The sequence below is a fragment of the Thamnophis elegans genome, chromosome Z (assembly GCF_009769535.1).
Source record: "Thamnophis elegans isolate rThaEle1 chromosome Z, rThaEle1.pri, whole genome shotgun sequence".
Lineage (NCBI taxonomy): Eukaryota > Metazoa > Chordata > Lepidosauria > Squamata > Colubridae > Thamnophis > Thamnophis elegans.
This window is the reverse complement of record NC_045558.1, coordinates 56,675,120-56,694,468: the sequence shown is the minus strand read 5'-3', so window position 1 is coordinate 56,694,468 and position 19,349 is coordinate 56,675,120. Positions and strand designations below refer to the sequence as shown.

Below are 19,349 nucleotides of genomic sequence, written 5' to 3'. Positions count from 1 at the left end.
ATTCCATACATACTATATAAGTAAACCAGAATCTCTGCCCGATTGAATCTACAGGTGTTATCTGCATATTCTCCACCTATCTTTAGAGAAGTTACTCATTTTTTTGCTGATCTTAATAAACTGAAGCCAGAAGATGTGAGAATTAATATAAGAGAGGCTACAGCTCAAGGGGTTAATTGTCTGAAGCCAGAATACATTGCTGACTACTTGATACAGGTTTGTATATTAGTGGCATAATACAGTTTTGAATTATCAAGGCTATGTTTTATTACATACAAGTAGTCCTCAACATATTTGTTCATTGTTCATCTAACAATGGTTCAACATCAGTAAAGTGACTTACGAGTCACCCCCAAAATTATGAACATTGTATCACCCCTGCAGTCATGTGATTAAAATTTGAGCATTTCGCAACCACCTTGCATTTATAACAGTTGCAGTGTCTTGCAGTCACAATGATCATGATTTGGAACTTTCCCAGTCAGTATCTGACAAGCAATACCATTTAGATGGTCTTGTTTACTAAATATACCATTTCACAGTGCTTTACAGCCCTCTCTAAGCAGTTTACAGAGTCAGAATATTGCCCCCAACAATCTGGATCTTCATTTTACCAACCTCGGAAAGGTGGAAGGCTGAGTCAACCTTGAGGCTTGTGAGGTTTGAATTGCCAACTTGCAGGCAGCTGGCAGTCAACAAAAGTAGCCTGCAGTACTGCAGTTTAACCACTGTGCCCCTGTGGTTTTTAAGCAATGCAACTGGGGCAGCCAGATTATTTAATTATTTAATCACTGTGATTGATGCATTTAATGACCACACTTTAAACTCTCATAAAATACATCCAGTCACATAATCACTTTCTTAACAACTGTATTGCTTACCAACTGTAATTCTGGTTTCAGTTGTGGATCTTAAATCAAGGGCTTATCTTTATATTCAGGTATTATGATTAACTGAATTCAGGTGGACCAGATTGAATATCCACAGCCTTCGAGGCTCCCTAGATGACTTAGAGTTCTCTCCCCTCCCCTTCTTTATCCCATTCCCACCAACTTTCTGTCCAACCTACCCAACAGTAGAAGAAATTAAGAGTTCTGTATACATTGCCTCAAACTCATTGAGCAAAAGCACGGTATAAAAATAAATAATAAATAAATAAAAATATGGCCCATGCCACCAGTGGTGGGTTGCAGGCAGGTACCTTTCTGGTATGGTGCTCCAGAGGACCCGCCCGCCCTCCCTACCTGTCTTTAAAGTCTTCGGCGCTTCCGCGCACACGCATAGCACATACAGCACCTGTGCAATGCTCCACTGAGCAGCTGGAGCATTGCGGAGGTGTCACTGAACAATAAGACGCATGCGTGAGCTGCGCACATGTGCGCATGTCCATGTGGATGACGCTGGGCCCATTCCAACCGTATCAATTGGAATAGGGTCCAGAACCCATCACTGCATGCCGCAGTGGAATGCTTTGTGCACAATTAAAAGGGTGGAAAAGCTCTTACATTCACTTTATGTCTCAGGAATAGAGATTATGACAAATTATATTCCTATTTGTTTGGTTTCAACATAAACTTTTCAGATAGCAGTATAAGATAATGCTTTCAAGTTGTAATTTGTTTCTCCACTGTTTTTGTAACAAGGAATATATGGTAGCAGGAAGATTAGACTAAAAGAAAATGTCAGATAAAAAACCTGAAAGTATAATTCTTAAAGCTCTTTCAAAAACTGTCCTTTTTTTAAGGAACCACCACCTTCAATGGAAAACTATCATTTACCAGAAGCTGCTGCTTATCTCCAGAATAGTAAAATATTTGGAATTGGGTTGTCTCAAAAACGTAAAGCTGCTGAAGAAAAGCATACAGCAAAGAGATCCAGAATTCACTGAGGCGACTAATCTGAAAATATAAATTTTCAATTTCTATTTGTTTTCCTTTCCAAGATAAAAGATATTAATTTTTGTTATATTTTTGTGTGCCTTAGATTTCAAGAAATAACTGCCATTTTTTCAAAATTAAACTTCTGCAACTTTTATTACAGGGTTGGAGGAATAGGTAGTTATATTCATATTGTACTTGAAATGATCCTTGAAATACTTTATTCAGTAAATGCATAAAAAAAACTTTAGATAAAATACACAAGGCCACCTAACGTAACTTTTGCCTGCATTTGTCTTTTCTTACTGGTTTCCACAAGACAATTATATGATGTAAATATAGGTTGCTATATCAGCTTATATTAGGGCATAGCCTCATTGAAGTTTTTCCTGCTTTTATAATTTATCTTTCCTTTTCTAAAAACCTGCATTTTAACTTTAGCAACTTGGGAATTTTCTTTTCAATGGAGAATATGGTTAAGCATCTCTAAAAAGATAGAACATTACCTTTCAGACCAAGGGTCATCTGATTTTTTTAAATTAAAAAAAATCAGAATTGCCTAACCAAAATTTCAGACTTTGTTTCCAAATAACTTATTAACTGGGATGCTTATATAAAGCTCTAATTTTGACATGCTTAAAGTATTCTCCCAGTTCTTTCATTTGTTAAATCAATGTTTAATAGTAGTATCAAGGAATCTGTATACAGCAAGTATCAGCCACATCTGAGACAGTTTATTTAAATTGGCCTCCTATTCATTTATTTCAATAGCAGTAGTAGGAATAGCAAGATTTCAAGTAACAGCTACTTTGCAGAAACAAAGAAGAGATCATTCACTGTCTCTTTTCAAAATTTTATTGAGTTTTTACTTTTCAAAAATAATTTCAAAAAATTGCAAATGAGGAAAAAAAATCAGTATTCGGAGAATTGGAAATTAAGATTTAGATTATATTCTTTAATAGTAAAACTAAAACTCAACCTGATGTTTGCTAGTTTTGTTTTTAAAAAAACTACCTGGTGTCTACAGTAAATAAGAAACAAACAGATTTGATGCAATATTGAACAGTTGCTAATTGATTCAAGGACCTTTTCTCAGGCAATATAACTGATGAGGATAACACTACTTTTGTCTTGAAAAAGCATATAACAGAAGATTTCTACAAAAAGAATAACAAACTGTGAATGTTAAATTTATTTCATTCAGAGAGATTACAAAAATGATAATTCATCTCATCCATGCAAATCCCAAGAACCTTATTAATACAATTATATCAGCATAGTAATCACACAGAACCAAAAAGAAATGTATAAAGTTTGAAAAATCAACCATGCCTTTTTAGAAAGTCCATTATTACATTATCATTAACATGTGTAAAGAACTTTCTATAGTAGTAGTAAAATACTGTAAATAAAATCAAGTTAAATATTTTCTTTTTGTGACAGATTTCAGCAAATTTAATTACACCTTGTACTTTTATAGCACCTTCATTGGAAAACTCAAAAACATTTTATAAATCTGAAGTCAACCTCACAACATCCCTGTGAAATAGGGTAGTATTGTCTTTGTAGCTTAGAAAATAAACAATCTAATTTCCGATGCTGTATTTAATACAATGCTTCCTCCTTTGCAGTGGTTTCAAACTTCTTCATATTCTTGAATTTGCCACTTGACAAGTTTTCTATGTTTTTGTAAATAAGAAATTTCATTGAAATCCATTATAATTTCCATTTTGGTGGAACAAATGTTAGAAATGTTATTTTTTGTATTTTAATAACAGCCTTTTATCTGACGTACATCAGCATATTTATGGACAGATAATCTGAAGTTTTACTCCTTTTCACTTTGCTCCTAAAAAGAAGAGGCATTCTATGCATCCAAGAGAATAAACATGACAAGAGTTCTAATCTATCCTATCTCACTATAGATTGGTCTTCAATCTTTTTTTTTTATTGAGAAGTTGTGTTTTTTTATAGTAAGCAACTGTTCCAAAGCAGATTATTATCTTTTGCTCCACAGAACCTTCTCACCATCTTTTTTATTTCTATCTCATTGTATGTTATAAACTATTCAGTATTTTAACCTCTATGAAACTTTAATCCTGTATGTACAAATGAATCGATATAAGGTTGTATTAATTTATGGGAATATTTAAGGTTTAAAAACTATTACATTACCAGAATGTAATAGTTTTTAAACATGAATGGGGAAGCTCCCTGGGCAATTGACATTTTAAGCATTTGCATCCCCGTCCTGGAGCTAAGTGATCATCTTAATTTATTAAATAATGAAATTAATGGGCTATGAAGTAACTCTTAGAATGAGTCAGATCATATATAGAGTGAAACCCATCTAAAATCTTAACTGCAATAGTACAGGCAACCAGGTCTCTTCCCCAGAAATTGTCTGATACTGTTTTTCGACATTAAGCTGCTAGTCTCCACTATATTATGTAGGAGGACTGTAGAGCTTGGGCAGATTCTAAGGACGTAATCTTGAGAACTATTTTGGATTTCTTTCAGATTGTAGATTTTAAGGTGCAGAATTATAATAGCTATTACCTAATCATGCAATTTTCATTTTCTGGGCTGATTTAAATGACCTCGATAAGCCATACTAACAATCATTATCTCCCTATATTTCCCTATTCCAAAGAAGGCAGTTAAGGTCATTGGCATTTGAAGTAGAATGATTCTGTGGATCCATTTCAATTGGGCTTTTGACCAAGATAAGATAATGAAATAACCTTATGGACTGCCTGAGGATTGAAGTTTGGTATTGTTTTACAATGCTTCCAGTTTTCTTAACAAATAATATCCAGATGGCAGTACTGATTTGTGATCCCATTATTTTGACTTGAATCTAATTTTGTATCCCTCTTCTGAATTTGACAGGGGAGTTTTTTCTAGATTTCTGATGTCAGATGTCATTGCTAGGCTGATGTTAATCAGTTCAACACACTTCTAAGTAAGCATCTGGTAACTTTGAAGATTTAGGTAAAGTTTGATAATAGGTAAATGTTACTGTTGGTTAAAAAGATGACCTGGATTCTGAGACTGAGATATATGCTGTTGATACAATTGCAGTCCCTGTGAAAACATTTAGTTAATAGTGCTGCTTTGATTACTAAATTCCACTGAATTTGAAGATGCTGATGAATCTTTGTACAATTATATCTATTATGATACCTGCATTCCTTCCAAGATTAGATTTTTACAAGTTGTCCATGCACTGATTATATCCTATTGTGACTGTTGCAACACATACTATGGGCTACCCTTGAAATATCCAAACATTTCATTTGGTGCAAAATCCAGGATGCAGATTGCCAAATTATGTAAGGTACAAAGTTCATAAACTGCTGGCACTGGTTACCACTTGTTTGCCAAGTATAATTTAAAGAGCTGCTATTCTTAAAGTCCCAAATGTTTTAGGGTCTTTTCTGTTTTCCTTACAAACTTCCATTTAGATTGGGACACACTTCCCCCTCACAGTCATTTTTAAAAACATCACTCAGAGATGTAGCTTGCCTTTGGTCATGAGAAAGGGGACTTTTTCCTACATTACTCCTGAATTGGTACATACACACTTCATCACATTCTTTATTGTTAATGGTTTTTTCTTGCTAATTTTAATTCAGTGTTATCTTTAAACAAAATTTTGTTAGCTGCTTGTAATACCCAATACAGATGTAAAGAGCAACATATTCAAATAAATAGCATTTACTATAAATTTATTTCTTTTGGAGAAGTGGACATAGGAAGTCTATTTTAAAAAGTTTATTTTGCAGGTCAATTATTGCCCCATTTTGCCTAAAAATGGATTTTGAAGGCAATCAGTTCAGTTGTCCCTATAATTGATTTGGCTTAGGCAATTTATCCAAAAACAATTGGATTGTCTGAAACTAAGCTTCTTTCAGCATCCCATCTGTTTAAAAATATTTACCTTGAATAATTTAAGGCCTCTGCATAAAACATGTTTCCTACCGAAGTACTGAAATGAGAATATAGAAGATATGCTGGGTACAGTGTTTTTACTGAACGTGACTGAAAATAGTGTTGTCACAGCCTATTCATTGTCAACACATCGGATTTGAATTCAGTATGACTGACTATATAGTCCAAGACTAAGTTCTTGAAATGACATGAGTTGTGCTGATTGGATCTATGTAGCTTGATCCCTATTCAACTGCTAACATACCTTGAAGAGGTACACCAGCTAAATAGCATGGTACAAGTGAGTATCCACTAGATGAATGTAGGCATTGCTATTAAAGCCACATCTGCATATGTCTTGAATTATAAGTATACATTTTAGGATCTATATACAGGTGAAACTCAAAAAAATGGAATATCATGCAAAAGTTCATTTATAAATAAAAAAGTGAAACTAATATATGAGATACTCATTACATGCAAAGCAAGATAGTTCAAGCCGTGATTTGTCATAATTGTGATGATTATGGCTTACAGCTCATGAAAACCCCAAATCCACAATCTCAGAAAATTAGAATATTGTGAAAAGGTACAATATTCTAGGCTCAAAGTGTCCCACTCTAATCAGCTAATTAAGCCATAACACCTGCAGAGAGTTCCTGAGCCTTTAAATGGTCTGTCTGATGCAGTAAGAATCACAATCATGGGAAAGACTGCTGAGCTGACAGTTGTGCAGAAAACCATCATTGACACCCTCCATAAGGAGGGAAAGCCTCAAAAATTGCAAAAGAAGTTGGATGTTCCCAAAGTGATGTATCAAAGCACATTAATAGAAGGTTATGTGGAAGGGGGAAAGTGTGAAAGAAAAAGGTGCACAAGCAGCAGGGATGACCGCAGCCTGGAGAGGATTGTCAGGAAAAAGCCGTTAAAAAGTATTGGGGACTTTCACAAGGAGTGGACTGAGTCGATGCATCAAGAGCCACTACACACAGACGGATCCTGGACATGGGCTTCATATGTCTTATTCCTCTTGTCAAGTCGCTCCTGAACAAATAACGTCAGAAGTGTCTTACCCTGGCTAAAGAAAAACAGACCTGGTCTGTTGCTCAGTGGTCCAAAGTCCTCTTTTCTGACGAGAGTAACGTTTGCATCTCATTTGGAAACCAAGGACCCAGAGTATGGAGGAAGAATGGAGGCACATACTGCAAGATGCTTGAAGTCCAGTGTGAAGTTTCCATTCTGTGTTGATTTGGGGAGCCATGTCATCTGCTGGTGTTGGTCCACTGTGCTTTAAGTCCAGGGTCAACATAGCCATCTACCAGATTTTGGAGCACTTCATGCTTCCTTCCACAGATGAGCTTTATGGGGATGCTGACTTCATTTTCCAGCAGGACTTGGCACTTGCCCACCCTGCCAAAAGCACCAAAATCTGGTTCAATGACCATGGGATTGCTGTGCTTGATTGGCCAGCAAACCTGCCTGACCTGAACTCCATAGAGAATCTATGGGGCATTGCCAAGAGAAAAATGAGAGACATGAGATCGAACAATGCAGAAGAACTGGAGGCCACTATTGAAGCATCCTGGTCTTCCATAATACCTCAGCAGTGCCACAGGCTGATAGCTTCCATGCCACGCCACACTGAGGCAGTAATTGCTGCAAAAGAGGCCCAAACCAAGTACTGAGTACATGTGCATGCTTATACTTTTCAGAGGTCCAATATTGTTCTATGTAAAATCCTTATTTTATTGATTGCATGTAATATTCTAATTTTCTGAGATTGTGGATTTGGGGTTTTCATGAGCTGTAAGCCATACTCATCACAATTATGACAAATCATGGCTTGAACTATCTTGCTTTGCATGTAATGAGTCTATCTCATATATTAGTTTCATTAAGTTGCATTACTGAAATAAATGAACTTTTGCACGATATTCTAATTTTTCAAGTTTCACCTGTAGAAGCCTCAGAAAATGTTCTTGGGAAGTCCTAATATTTCTACTGCACGAACAGTACCTCCCAAGTTACTGTTTTTATTATCAATAAAATATATCATAGAAAATGTGCTGGCAAAAGCAGAAAAAAAAGCTGCTCAAATAAAAAATGTATTATCCTATATTCTGTGTTGCTGTGTATTATCAAAATGATAGTTTATGTAAATATAGTTTACCTGTCCCTTAGATTCCCTTGTCTGAAATTTACTGTTAAGACCTTGCTAAATTATAATTCATATTTGCTTGACAAGGAACATAGACGCTTCTTTCATTTTAAAAATATCAGTCAGTTATGCAGCTAGGAAGTTAATGAACTTCAGACAAACTATGATTGCAGAAGAATCAAATACTCTGAACTTCAAAGACAGACTTGTTTAAAAACTGGAATTTTTTTCTCCAAGCTATCATTTATTTTAATCAGCTCACAACTAGATGTCTGAATTAAAAGAATACTTATTTGTATTCAGATCACCTTAATTTGTTTCTTTATAATTAAGTCATTTTGCCCATGGATCACAAAGCAATTGTGTAACAGAAGTATATATTAGCATATATGACATTTGTTAGGATCGATAATGCAGAACTTCAGAGTGGATGAAGTGATAAACCACGTGTATATGAGCTCCCAAAATTAAGAATCTCAAGGAATAATTCTTCAATATAAAATATGCACTTTGTTCACTGGTGAAATATGCACTGGTTCACTTAATTCAATAGTGTAATATTTCAATGAAAGCATATTCACTAATAACATATCTAGGAGCAAGATGTGAAAGTTTTTGCTTCACTACAAAAAGCTGTCAACTTTAACATTGTTGTTTCCTCTTAAAGAATAAACTACAATTTTTTTGCCACTTGATATTAGTGGTGTTGCTAGCAGTGACATACAGAGTGAGGTAGATGATAACCACACATTTCAAGTGAATTACGGGCCACCAATACTTTGCAACAGCCAATTCAATGCATACCTATGAATGAACTCAGCTGAACTTTTTTTCTTATAACATGCATAAGATTACAGCCTTATGTTTCAACACCATGATCATGTATTTGCCACACTGAAGTGATGCATGGCATCAGAACATGTATGATGTATGTATGTATGTATGTATGTATGTATGTATGTATATATATATATATATATATATATATATATATATATATTCATTAGACTCGAGGTCATGAACATTTCTATATTTATTAATGTTACAATATTAATCTTCTATGCCAACTATGCCCAAGAACTCAAGTGAATATACAAGGACAGCTTCATCTACCCTATCATACAGAATATTAAAACTTGATTCATGTGTAACAATTTTAATTAAATGTCAAAGCTGGAATTTAAAATTGTAAGTTTCACATAATCTTAGTTCTGCAGCTTTAATACCCTGCAACGGCTTTGTTGGCAAATAGACAACTTTCAGGAAAGATACACAACTCAACGGTGTCAGCTGTTTTACTTCCAGTGATCTAAGCATGTAGAGGACTGGTTCTGCATCTGTATAAAACACAACTACTTAGAAGAATATATCTCACAATTCTTAATAGGAATAAATTATTATTCTAAGCAGTCTGTTCTTCATTTAAAGCAATGATTTCATATCCTAAACACTCCTTAATTACAATGCCATTTTTTATAAGTACATAGCTACCTCGCAAGTAATACATTTGTCTAAATCCTGGCTTGACAGTCCAAAAAACAGCCAGGCATTTGGAAAGACATATTAGGAGTGGCCATATTTGATTTAGATTGGAAGAAGAACAAAGTTTTTAAAAAAATTAACTCGGGAGCAAGAACCTCTTTCGGAGTTGGTTTGAATTCTATTCACAGTTAATGTTATACAGCATAATACAGCACAAATTAGTATTCAAATACTGTTAATATTTGTTCAAATAAATGGGTACATAGCTGGCCAGGAAACTGAATTTTAACTGAAGTTGCCATTACTGTTTGGGCAGCTGGGGTGGAAATGCATTAAATGCAAAATCTTATTCGCAAAATGTATCCAAATCTCAAACAGTAAGAAAGTACAGCAATGGACATTTTTCACTATACATATAAGTATCTCCATCTGCAAATTTGATGGTATGCATGAGCAACAGCTGATACTTCTTAACAGATTGCTAAGGCTATATATTCAGAATGAACTTCTCAAAAAAATTCCCAGATATTATAGGAGCAGACATTTATTTACCATTTATCCAAAGAAAACCTAACTTTTTGAGATCCAGTAAAGTATATATAGTTGCATATTCCATGCAACTTACCTGACTATATTGCAATTTGTCAAGAGTAAAGAGCGCTATTTTTCAAATGAAAAGTTTACACAGATGAAACCAGAATATACACACTAGTGTCCATACATTTTCTGTCTGGATGTGTATTTATTTTCTGATAACTAAATTAAAAGAAAAACTCACTATGCTGCATATTTTTTTAAAAAATCTTTGTGCATTAGAGGTTCCTAGTAAATTATGGCTACATGTGAAAGGATATAATAAATGGGGCACATTTAAGGTCACTTAAATTTGTCATTTATATTATCAACTCAGATAGCTGACTTCTGCAGGATTTCTTTAGAGGAATCCAGTAGAGCTGGTTTCGAGTTTCAGATGGCCACCAAAGAGTTGTAATCTTTTCCAGAAGTTGTGATCCACATGGTATCCACAATGAGTGCAGCAAGTCTGAGGTAGTCAACCTTTACGAAGGCTCAGTATCTGAACATAAAAAAATTTGAAATAACCACTGGCTGCAGAGGAATCAAAACACCGGGAACTCTTTTTCAAGAATTTACATTAATTTCCCTCATAATACGAAGGTGTACCAAATTAAGTATACTTTCAAAGTGCAGAAAAGCAATCACTTACGTCAAAGTAGACTGCACTTGTTGTAGAAGATCCAGCAGAAACAAGACGGCATGTTCATAATTGGTGTAGTTTAGTTACCTTAAGAGTGGAAGGGTATCAAACAACCATTCCTTAATTGTAATATGTGTGCAGCTTTACTGATCCCCAAGCACAGCATATTGGTTGTCTAGCTGAAGTTTAGTTGCCTGGGATTTTGAAACCTCATCCCTACCTCTATTTTTGTGTTTTACTACTTCAAAGCTCTTCTCCATTTCTTTATCCCTAAGGGAAAATAAATGTAATCAGTAACTGTCTTAGACACACTTGCCCTTTAGCAATATTAATCAATGACACTAATTTAATTGCAAAATTCCATGACTAGGGCCCTAACAAAGGAGACCATAATCCCAAGAAGTATTGCAGGCATGATTAAGGGCTTGCATATGTACTGATGACATTTCTCTGAACAAACCTCAATGCCATTTCATAAAATTTTTCTGAAGTGACAAACTGGGTTTTGTTATAAAAAAATAAATTCAAAACTTTTGATAGCATTACTGAGGCAATTCACTGGATTTCAGCCACAAAAATGTATCTCAACATCCCAAATAGACTAACACTGCAACATGTCAATAATTATGAATATAGAAATGTCCTAAATGCAACATTCAGAAACTATTCCAAAGCATAGGCTAAATGCAAAGAACCGCATAACTGTTTCTGCATGCTTGTTTTTTTAACTGAACTTAAGTCTCATGAAAGTACCTACTGATTAGGAATACTTATTTATAAGCAGTCTGTTACAACAAAATTGACATTTAAATAAAATCAATTATGTAGGGAGTGTCTAAAACACACTTAACACACATTCTTAATACATTTATAATCCCAAGTGCAGTAACACATTACAAAACAAATCTGGCAAATGCCATCTTTGCGTACATTATGGTACAAATACAAATATGCTGTAATTTACTGCTTAAATTGAACATTGATAAACCTCCTAAAATTAAATTTTGAACCACTTAGTAGCAATTAAAATACTGAAGCTGTGCAATGGACCAAGTCCCCTAGAAGGTAATTGATATTAGATCAAGTTATACAACAATCTCACATCCCACCTCTCTAAATAGCATTGCATTAATTGAGAAACTTTTAAACATTTCAGTCTGATAAAATCCATATCCTCCCTAGTTATGCTTAAAACATATTTGCTTCCTCTAGTGCAGATCACATTGTATACCTGTTTATGATCTGTGGATATAGATATGAAGAGATTGCTTCGTTGGAAGAAGAATGGTTTTAAGGAAATATTTAGATCATTGCCATACTTACTTTCTAGTATCTACTTGCTTGGCAGTGGATTGTAATGATGGAAATTGTGTATCACTATAGATCTCTGGGGGACCTTGCGGCACTTTTCGTGTCCTGCCTTCTCTTGCACCAGGTGGCCTATATACTCCACTGGATTGCACTGGTTCTGGATTTTCTGTAAAGAATTTTAAAAACTCAAAACAATCAGATGTAATTAGATAAATATTAAGTACTGTATATACTCGAGTATAAGCCTAGTTTTTCAGCCCACTTTTTGGGCTGAAAAAAGCCGCCTCGGCTTATACTCGAGTCAGTGAAAAATTTGCCCGAAATGGAGGAGAAAAAGGGGCGGGGCCATGCCGCTGGGTGACACTCGTGAATGGCCCAGTGCCCCTGTGAGTTTCCCCTCCCTCTGTGTCAGTTTGCCGCGCAGCGCGCACCGCACCATCCCCCCTCCTCACGTTCTAATGTAATGCAGGGCTGTCTTACGATTCCCCTTCCTCCCCCTCCTGCCGCTCTGCAACGATGTCCCACCTCCTCCTTGTTATGGCAAGCAGCCACATAGCGATGTCCCACCTCCTCTGGTACAGTGATCCAATGATAGGAATCACTGTGCCGTGTGTCATAGGAGGCGGGACATCGCTCCCGCGGCTGCACGGGACATCATCATCACAGCGGGACATCAGCATCATGAGGTGAGTGAAGTATTTCATTGAATACACCGCTAGTTTACTGTTTTTCTTTGAAATAAATATTCAAAAACATTATTGGTATCTATTTTTATTTTTGAAATTTACCGGTAGCTGCTGCATTTCCCACCCTAGGCTTATACTCGAGTCAATAACTTTTCCAGTTTTTTGTGGTAAAATTAGGTGCCTCGGCTTATATTCGGGTCGGCCTATACTCGAGTATATACGGTAATTTTTTTCAATTTAATATTCACTTAAGATCCTGGCTGTGTAAGTAAAGATTACTTTGTATCAGATAATCTATTATTTAAACAAATGTTAGAAATAAAATATTTCCAAAGGAGCATTCATTGTAGCAAGAAATCATAGCTGTATTTCAGGTTTATTCAACAGATTTTCATTTAGTTAAAAATGAGCTAAAATGGCTGATTCAGTAAACATTGGTAAATTAAAAGGAACACGGAGCAAAACTCACCAATAATTTCAGCAACAGGTATTTGTGTAGGAGCAGACCTATTCCAAGGACCAGATGATTTCTCCACATTTCCAGCTGGTTCCTCACTATTATCCCTTGGTTCTTCTTTTCTGTCACTTTCTTCTTCATCCTTTTCACTGATAAAAAAAAAAGCTATTGCAGCATTCACCACTTATGTAAACACATTCATACTATAACATGTAAACTGTAATATATAGTAGTGAGCATATAGTAGTACTGAAAGCATTTCGTTATTTAAAACAAAAAAGAACATCTCCAATCTCATGTTATGAATATTAATAACTGACAATTAAAATGCAATCATGTCAATAACTATAAGCTCCTAATTAATAGAGGATGCAAAATGTTTAGGTATAAAAAAACCTGGTTTTTAATAATCACCAACTAAGATTAAATAATTAATAGTAATTTCTCCATCAAGCACAGAAATATTAAAGTATTTAAGAACAGCAAGCATTGATGTTTTGCAGCAATACCAGCTACTATGTGGCAAGCTTAGAGATAAGACCTGATTAAGTTTTTCTTCACCTAGAACTTGCAAATAGTAACTGAATCATTCATAAATACAGAACTATACACACCCACACCCACACCCACACACTTTCAAGACAATACCTAATTTGCATGGACTGAACTCTGAGGCCACTGTAGTCAATTATTTCTTCCTGCTCAAATTCTTTCCAGTCATCCTCTTCCTGAAAGATGAAGATTACATAGGCTCATTATTAGTTCTTAATAAAAGACAATCAGCATGTGAAGTTATAGAATGACTGTCACAGAAAAAAAGTCATCCTCCTAGGATTTAAATATTCCCAACTCTTCTATTATATCAGAAGCTGAATAGTGCCAACTTCATAACTAGATAGGCTATTTCTACTTCTGATATTTAGTCGTATATCCCCACTTTCACATAGAAGTTAGCTTTGAGGTGACCATTTCAGAGTTTTATTTAAAAGTGAGCAGTGAAATCAAAACTCCTCAATTTCTTAGAGCAGAACTGTTAAACTCGTGGCCCACAGGCCAGATGCACACACACACTGTCCACGCCCATGTCCTGATACATCATGTGATGCCACAGTGACAATGTGAGTTGGACTCCCCTGTCTTAGAGCAAGCTTAGAAAGGAATGAAAAGGAGAGAGAATTGGCTATATTTTAGTTTAGACCCAAGTTACTAACCACCTTAGAAGATACTACAAAATAATTATTTTTCACCAACATGATGCTGTGAGGATAGTCAATTTATACATCTGAGAAAAACAAAGAAAAAACTATTTGCAAGTTAAAAACTATTTTGTTGCATTAAAATGACATATACATTTGGTCACCAATGTTTTATGATGTTAAGATGGAATGGGTCTTCATTTATCATTATCTGATAAAGGCCACATTCATCCACTTATTTGCCAAGCTCCCTTTCCCTCCAGTCAGCCGGAAATCAGCCTACCCTAAATTTTTGCTGTTCTACACTGTACTCTTACAGAATAGGTTGATGCAGCATATATCTGCATCATATATATATTTGTTTTTCAGTTATTGTTTTGTTTTTCAGTTATTGAACACTTTAATACTCCTTATAACATGCCAGCACAATTCAGATCAGAAAGGTCTACAAAGGAATAGATGGTGTATCAATCAGTTATTTAGTGACTAGAAGCACAGCAGCAGCAATGAATTGGCAGTTTCAAAGCCTGAAGGTGCTCCATAATATATCTTTTGAGGTAGAGGAGGCTGATCCTTCCTGATGGCAGTAATGTTTGGATGAATGAATTTGCTGAGTTTTCAAAAACTGGCAGTCTGCACAAGGCTGTTTGTTTATAGCTTATACCCATAGCTTGGAGTTTTAATCCCTAGGTGATATCAAATGTTTTGTTAATCGATGGTTGCCATTTGGTGATGGTCCAGTTGTTTGCAACCAATGCACATCTGCTGAATAAAGTTTTGTTGAAGAATAAAGTTTGCCAAAAGGTTTGAGAAACTATGAGGAGCCTGGTCTTTCTTGGGAGAATAGCCATTTTCAAAGAGAATGAAACTACATTAGTACAAAAGGCAAGTACAATTACAAATGGCTTCTTCCCCAACTTGCTCTTAATTGCTACCCTAGCTGACTAGATCAGAATCAAGGTGTCTTAGTTGTCTACCTTTGTTTGAAGCGTAATTTTTTGTTTGTTTCAAAGGGGAGAGGCAGGTAATTACACTTGATTGTGAAACTTAGCCTCTTGTCATATATGGATAGTTTCTCAAGTGGCATGCCTCCTCTTGCAATCATCAAAAGCCTTGTTTTTCGGCATAATTTGTCCTGAGATATGTGTGAACAAAAAATAGTAATTGTTTTAGTCTACAGCACCATTAATATTGAGAACTAGTGGTGTATAGAAACAGAATGCTGGACTAGATCAATTTTGGTTTGATCCAATACCCTGTGGATACATTTACATTCAATGGCTGCTTTTGGAGGGAGGCAATAAAATCGTAGTAACCGTGTACCATTCTCATATTTTATACTTTGAAGTGAGTGCCCCGTTCTTATCCTGCCTCAACAGCAAGATACTCCTTTTGCTCAAAACGGCAAATGCGAAAATATCCTGTGCTCACATCTTATAGCAGTGAGATGCAGGTTCAAACAGAGAAGTCCTGGTGGGAAATTTGAGACAAACCTGGACAAGCAAGAGTGAACAATTATCCGCTTTGATCTCCCGTAGCACGTAGTACCAGCCAATTTCCTAACAAAATGGATTCCCATTGCCCTAACCTCGGCCCCGACCCCACGAACGAAGAAAACTGAGAAACTGCCTCCCATGCGGCCCAGAGAAAACCCAAGATGGCCTAGCTGGGATGTAGCGACGCCCTCTACCGAAAGGAAGTTACCAACGCCCACAGGAAGTAGTCACGATAAAGTTTCCTCCTCCTACTCTCCAATCCTCTTTCACCCTAGTTCCTGGCCAACTCAAGGCCATAACGCTCCCAGTTCTGCCTGATCGATCTCGGTCTCCTTACCTTGTTTGCTGCCTTAGCACCGCCGGTGGCCGCGTTAGCATTAGAGGCGGCTCCATGGGCGCCTTCTGCTTGCCGGCTTCCCCCAGTCATACCCGCGGCAGTAGCATTGGAAGAGGCAGCCGAGGAAGGCGCGGCAGTGGCACTTCCTCGGCTGCTTTTCTCTTTCCGTTTCTTTTTGTCTCGTTTCGCGAAAAAGTCATCTAAGCTCCTCTCCTCGGTTTCAGCCATGGCGGTGGCGGCGATAGCTCCTCCTCGCACTCTGGTTCAAACCGGATATGACTGACGGACTGACCAGTCGCGTCTCCTTCTTAAGGAGGTAGCGATCCCCAAAACCTCAGTGATTGAGGGGAGAGGAGAAAGGGCGGTGAGAACTCGGCGTCACCCAACAGCCTCGCGTGGTCCTTACGTTCGTCTGGCTCCCCGCCGCTTCCGTTCTCTTGTGGGAAGCAGAAGGTCCAAGCTTAAACTGCCGCCGCACGCGCTCTTTCCCTCCTGCTCCTGCCTCAACGCAGTTCGTTCGAAGAGGAGCAGAACAGCTTCCGCTCCCCACGTTGGTGGCCACCACTTGTCACAGCCGAAAGAGGAGACTGGGAAGAAGCGAGGGAGGGGCCCCGCCAAGGAGCAGAGTTTTTCTAACGTACTACTCAAAGAACCACTATTGGGCATCAGAGTGGGAAGGAGGGAGAGCGCATGCACTTGTCCCTCCGCCGACCAACCCGCTGAAAGAAACGAAGAGTCTTGGAGCCAATCAAAAAGCGCGGGGGTGGGGTGTACTGACGTGCGCGTAGCTGTGAGTGCCGGCAGCAGAGAACGTTAGGAATTCCTGCGGGTGAATTATTTAGTGCGCATGCACGGGGACAGAATTTTGAGAAGTGATTCGTTATCGTAAAGTGGGCGGAGCCTAATGGGAGCATGCGCTATGAGGCGGGAGAGGAGTGCGCAATTTGACTTTACTTCTAGTGACTTCTCCGATGCATGGATGAAAGTAGACAGCAAAGGTCACGAAAATCTGGCTTATTGGTTCAGAGGGTTCTCCTTTTAATTATCTTCTTGACGAGTTTGGAGCCGCCTGTAGTCAGAGAATAAGCCTTCTAATTGCTTTTTCTCGTGCTTTTTATATCATACAGTAAAGTTTTCTTTAGAATTACCAGAAAAATGAATTTAAAAGGTTTTGCTCCCACGTTATTAGCAGTTTTAAGGTCTTATTACGAATGCACAGCAATAAAGTCCAGACACATTCCTGCCATGATGTAGATGCACAACTTCGTTTCATATATTGATACAAATATACTACATTAAATGCAACTTCAGTTGCATTTTGTAAGTGTCTGTGTTTTCCTTATCTTTTACAAGTTATGTTTATTTAAAAACTTATTTTTTATTAGTTGAAGTAATATTGTGAATTGAAATTGCAGCATGTATTTGAAGTAAGATTCGGGTGTTAAACCATGAAATGGTATTTGTAAAATTTTTACTTACCATTATAAAAGTAAGTTTATTCTTTTCACCATCACAGTAACAAAAGAAAAATGAGGGAAATAAAGAGTTGAACCATGAAACACTATCTGTAAATGGACTTATTTAGTTTTATAACATTACAGATCTCTGCTTGGAATGGTAAAAGGACTTCATGTCAGATTGATGCATGATCAGAAATGGGTTCTCCCCACCCCCTCCAAAAAAGAAACATAATCTATTGTGAATATTAGGAGCACTGAGTTTGATTTGAGTTAGGATTTGAAGTTCCTGATTGCTGGAAGAACTCTATTTCACACACCTTTTTCTAGATGTTAGTCAACATTTTTTAAATGTTGCTATAGGGAATTCTTTCCTAGGTCAAATGAGTTGAGATGAAATACCGTACATTTGTAATGCAATGCTCTACTTTTTAAAGAGTTGTGCAAAATATATTTTTCTTTAAATGGAATATTCTGGAATTCTCCAGAACCTTCTCAGGGAATATGGTAGTAGATTTTGCATTTTCAAACTTTTGAAGCTTCAGAGCTCTGAAGAGGGAAGAATACTGAATTGGATTGGGATCATGAAAGGGGAAATCAACATTAATTTCTGCATAATCTGAATACTCACTCTTCTGCAAAATTACTACTTGCTCCATAGGAGAAAATCTCTAGGATACACTGCATCCCTATTACTGTGTAATTAAAATAAAATCACTATTATGGATATATATGAAATTTAAATTAGAAAACTGCAATGGGGACAGAGATAAAACCATTTGCAGTACTAAGGTATGATTCAGTATGACCCCTCAAACAGTTTTTAATTTAAAAAAATAGTCTCTTGGCTAAGTTGATAGCATAAAATACTTGCTAGTTTAGGGCTCTGTTGAGATCATTGCTTAAGATTAAACAGAAATGGTAGTTTAGAAAACATCTACATTCTTGGAGAGTGCAATCAATAACAGACAAACTCCAAAGAACCTTACAAGGTTAACATAAACATTTGTAGTGAATAGTGCACAAAGCTTGTTCTACAAAAATACAATTTAGATTATATTGTTCTGCCAGTTTGATTCCTCAGTTATTCCTTTAATTAAAACAGTAAATAAATCCCACTATGATTAATGGAGTACAATTTCCAAGTTACATATATAAAATTGTAGAATTATTATAGTTGCTCGGTATTTTTTTAAAAAAAACTGGACAGCAGTACTTGAACCTAATATTTTATTCTATTATACTTTTTATGCAAAGCAGTCATTTATGGCATTTAATATTAGGCAAGTTGGCCTGCTTAGATTTGCAAATCAAACAGAAACTTTATTGTCATGTTTTCCATGAACACTTGCCAATAAAATACTTTCTTTGAATGGTAATAATTGTCTTCTGATGAGAAAGAGATCAGCTGAAAGTTAAATGCAAAAAATGCCATGTTATTATTTCCTAAAAAAGAACAAACTCTTAAAAACAAAACAAAATTATTAATGTTAGCAAGAAAAAATAAGAGTAGAATAAGAAAATTATAATACGGAAATACATTTTGTATATGTATGGATTTGTATGAAGAGTTATCTTCTCAGGTATGGAGTACCATTATTGTTCAATGGCATGGATGCCATTTTTTAAAAAAATTAAGACAATTTTCTCATTCAAGATTTGTGAACAATAAACTCACATGCAAATGCTTTAAAGGGTTCTCTTAAATCTCATAAATTTTCCATTATGAGAAAGATTTCTCTC

The 19,349-nt window shown here is 36.2% G+C and overlaps 2 protein-coding genes across 6 annotated transcripts in view; one reads left to right on the top strand and one right to left on the bottom strand.

Annotated features, from left to right (window-relative positions):
- TOPBP1 (DNA topoisomerase II binding protein 1) overlaps positions 1–6,220 on the top strand; it is an 84,092-nt gene extending 77,872 nt beyond the window's left edge. For all 3 annotated transcript variants that reach the window (XM_032236807.1, XM_032236808.1, XM_032236806.1), the window contains exons 27-28: positions 55–216; positions 1,745–6,220. In XM_032236807.1, coding sequence (XP_032092698.1) covers positions 55–216; positions 1,745–1,888 — 306 coding nt within the window. In that variant the 3' untranslated portion in view covers positions 1,889–6,220. The remainder of the gene's footprint in view (positions 1–54; positions 217–1,744) is intronic.
- Positions 6,221–7,953: 1,733 nt separating this feature from the next.
- CDV3 (CDV3 homolog) lies at positions 7,954–17,379 on the bottom strand. Of its 3 annotated transcripts, XR_004256935.1 has the most exons (6): positions 16,150–17,379; positions 13,769–13,848; positions 13,133–13,269; positions 11,990–12,143; positions 10,676–10,936; positions 7,954–10,525 (listed from the first exon to the last, which is right to left on the bottom strand). XR_004256935.1 is itself a non-coding variant. In XM_032236811.1 (5 exons), exons 1-5 carry the CDS (start codon positions 16,375–16,377, stop codon positions 10,810–10,812), a joined length of 726 nt encoding a protein of 241 aa, XP_032092702.1. In that variant the 5' UTR covers positions 16,378–17,379; the 3' UTR covers positions 7,954–10,809. The 3 variants fall into 3 exon arrangements, 2 of the variants coding, with proteins under 2 accessions (XP_032092702.1, XP_032092703.1); XM_032236811.1 differs by having other exon boundaries at positions 7,954–10,936; XM_032236812.1 differs by lacking the exon at positions 10,676–10,936 and having other exon boundaries at positions 16,150–17,036.
- Between the last annotated feature and the right edge of the window lie 1,970 nt (positions 17,380–19,349).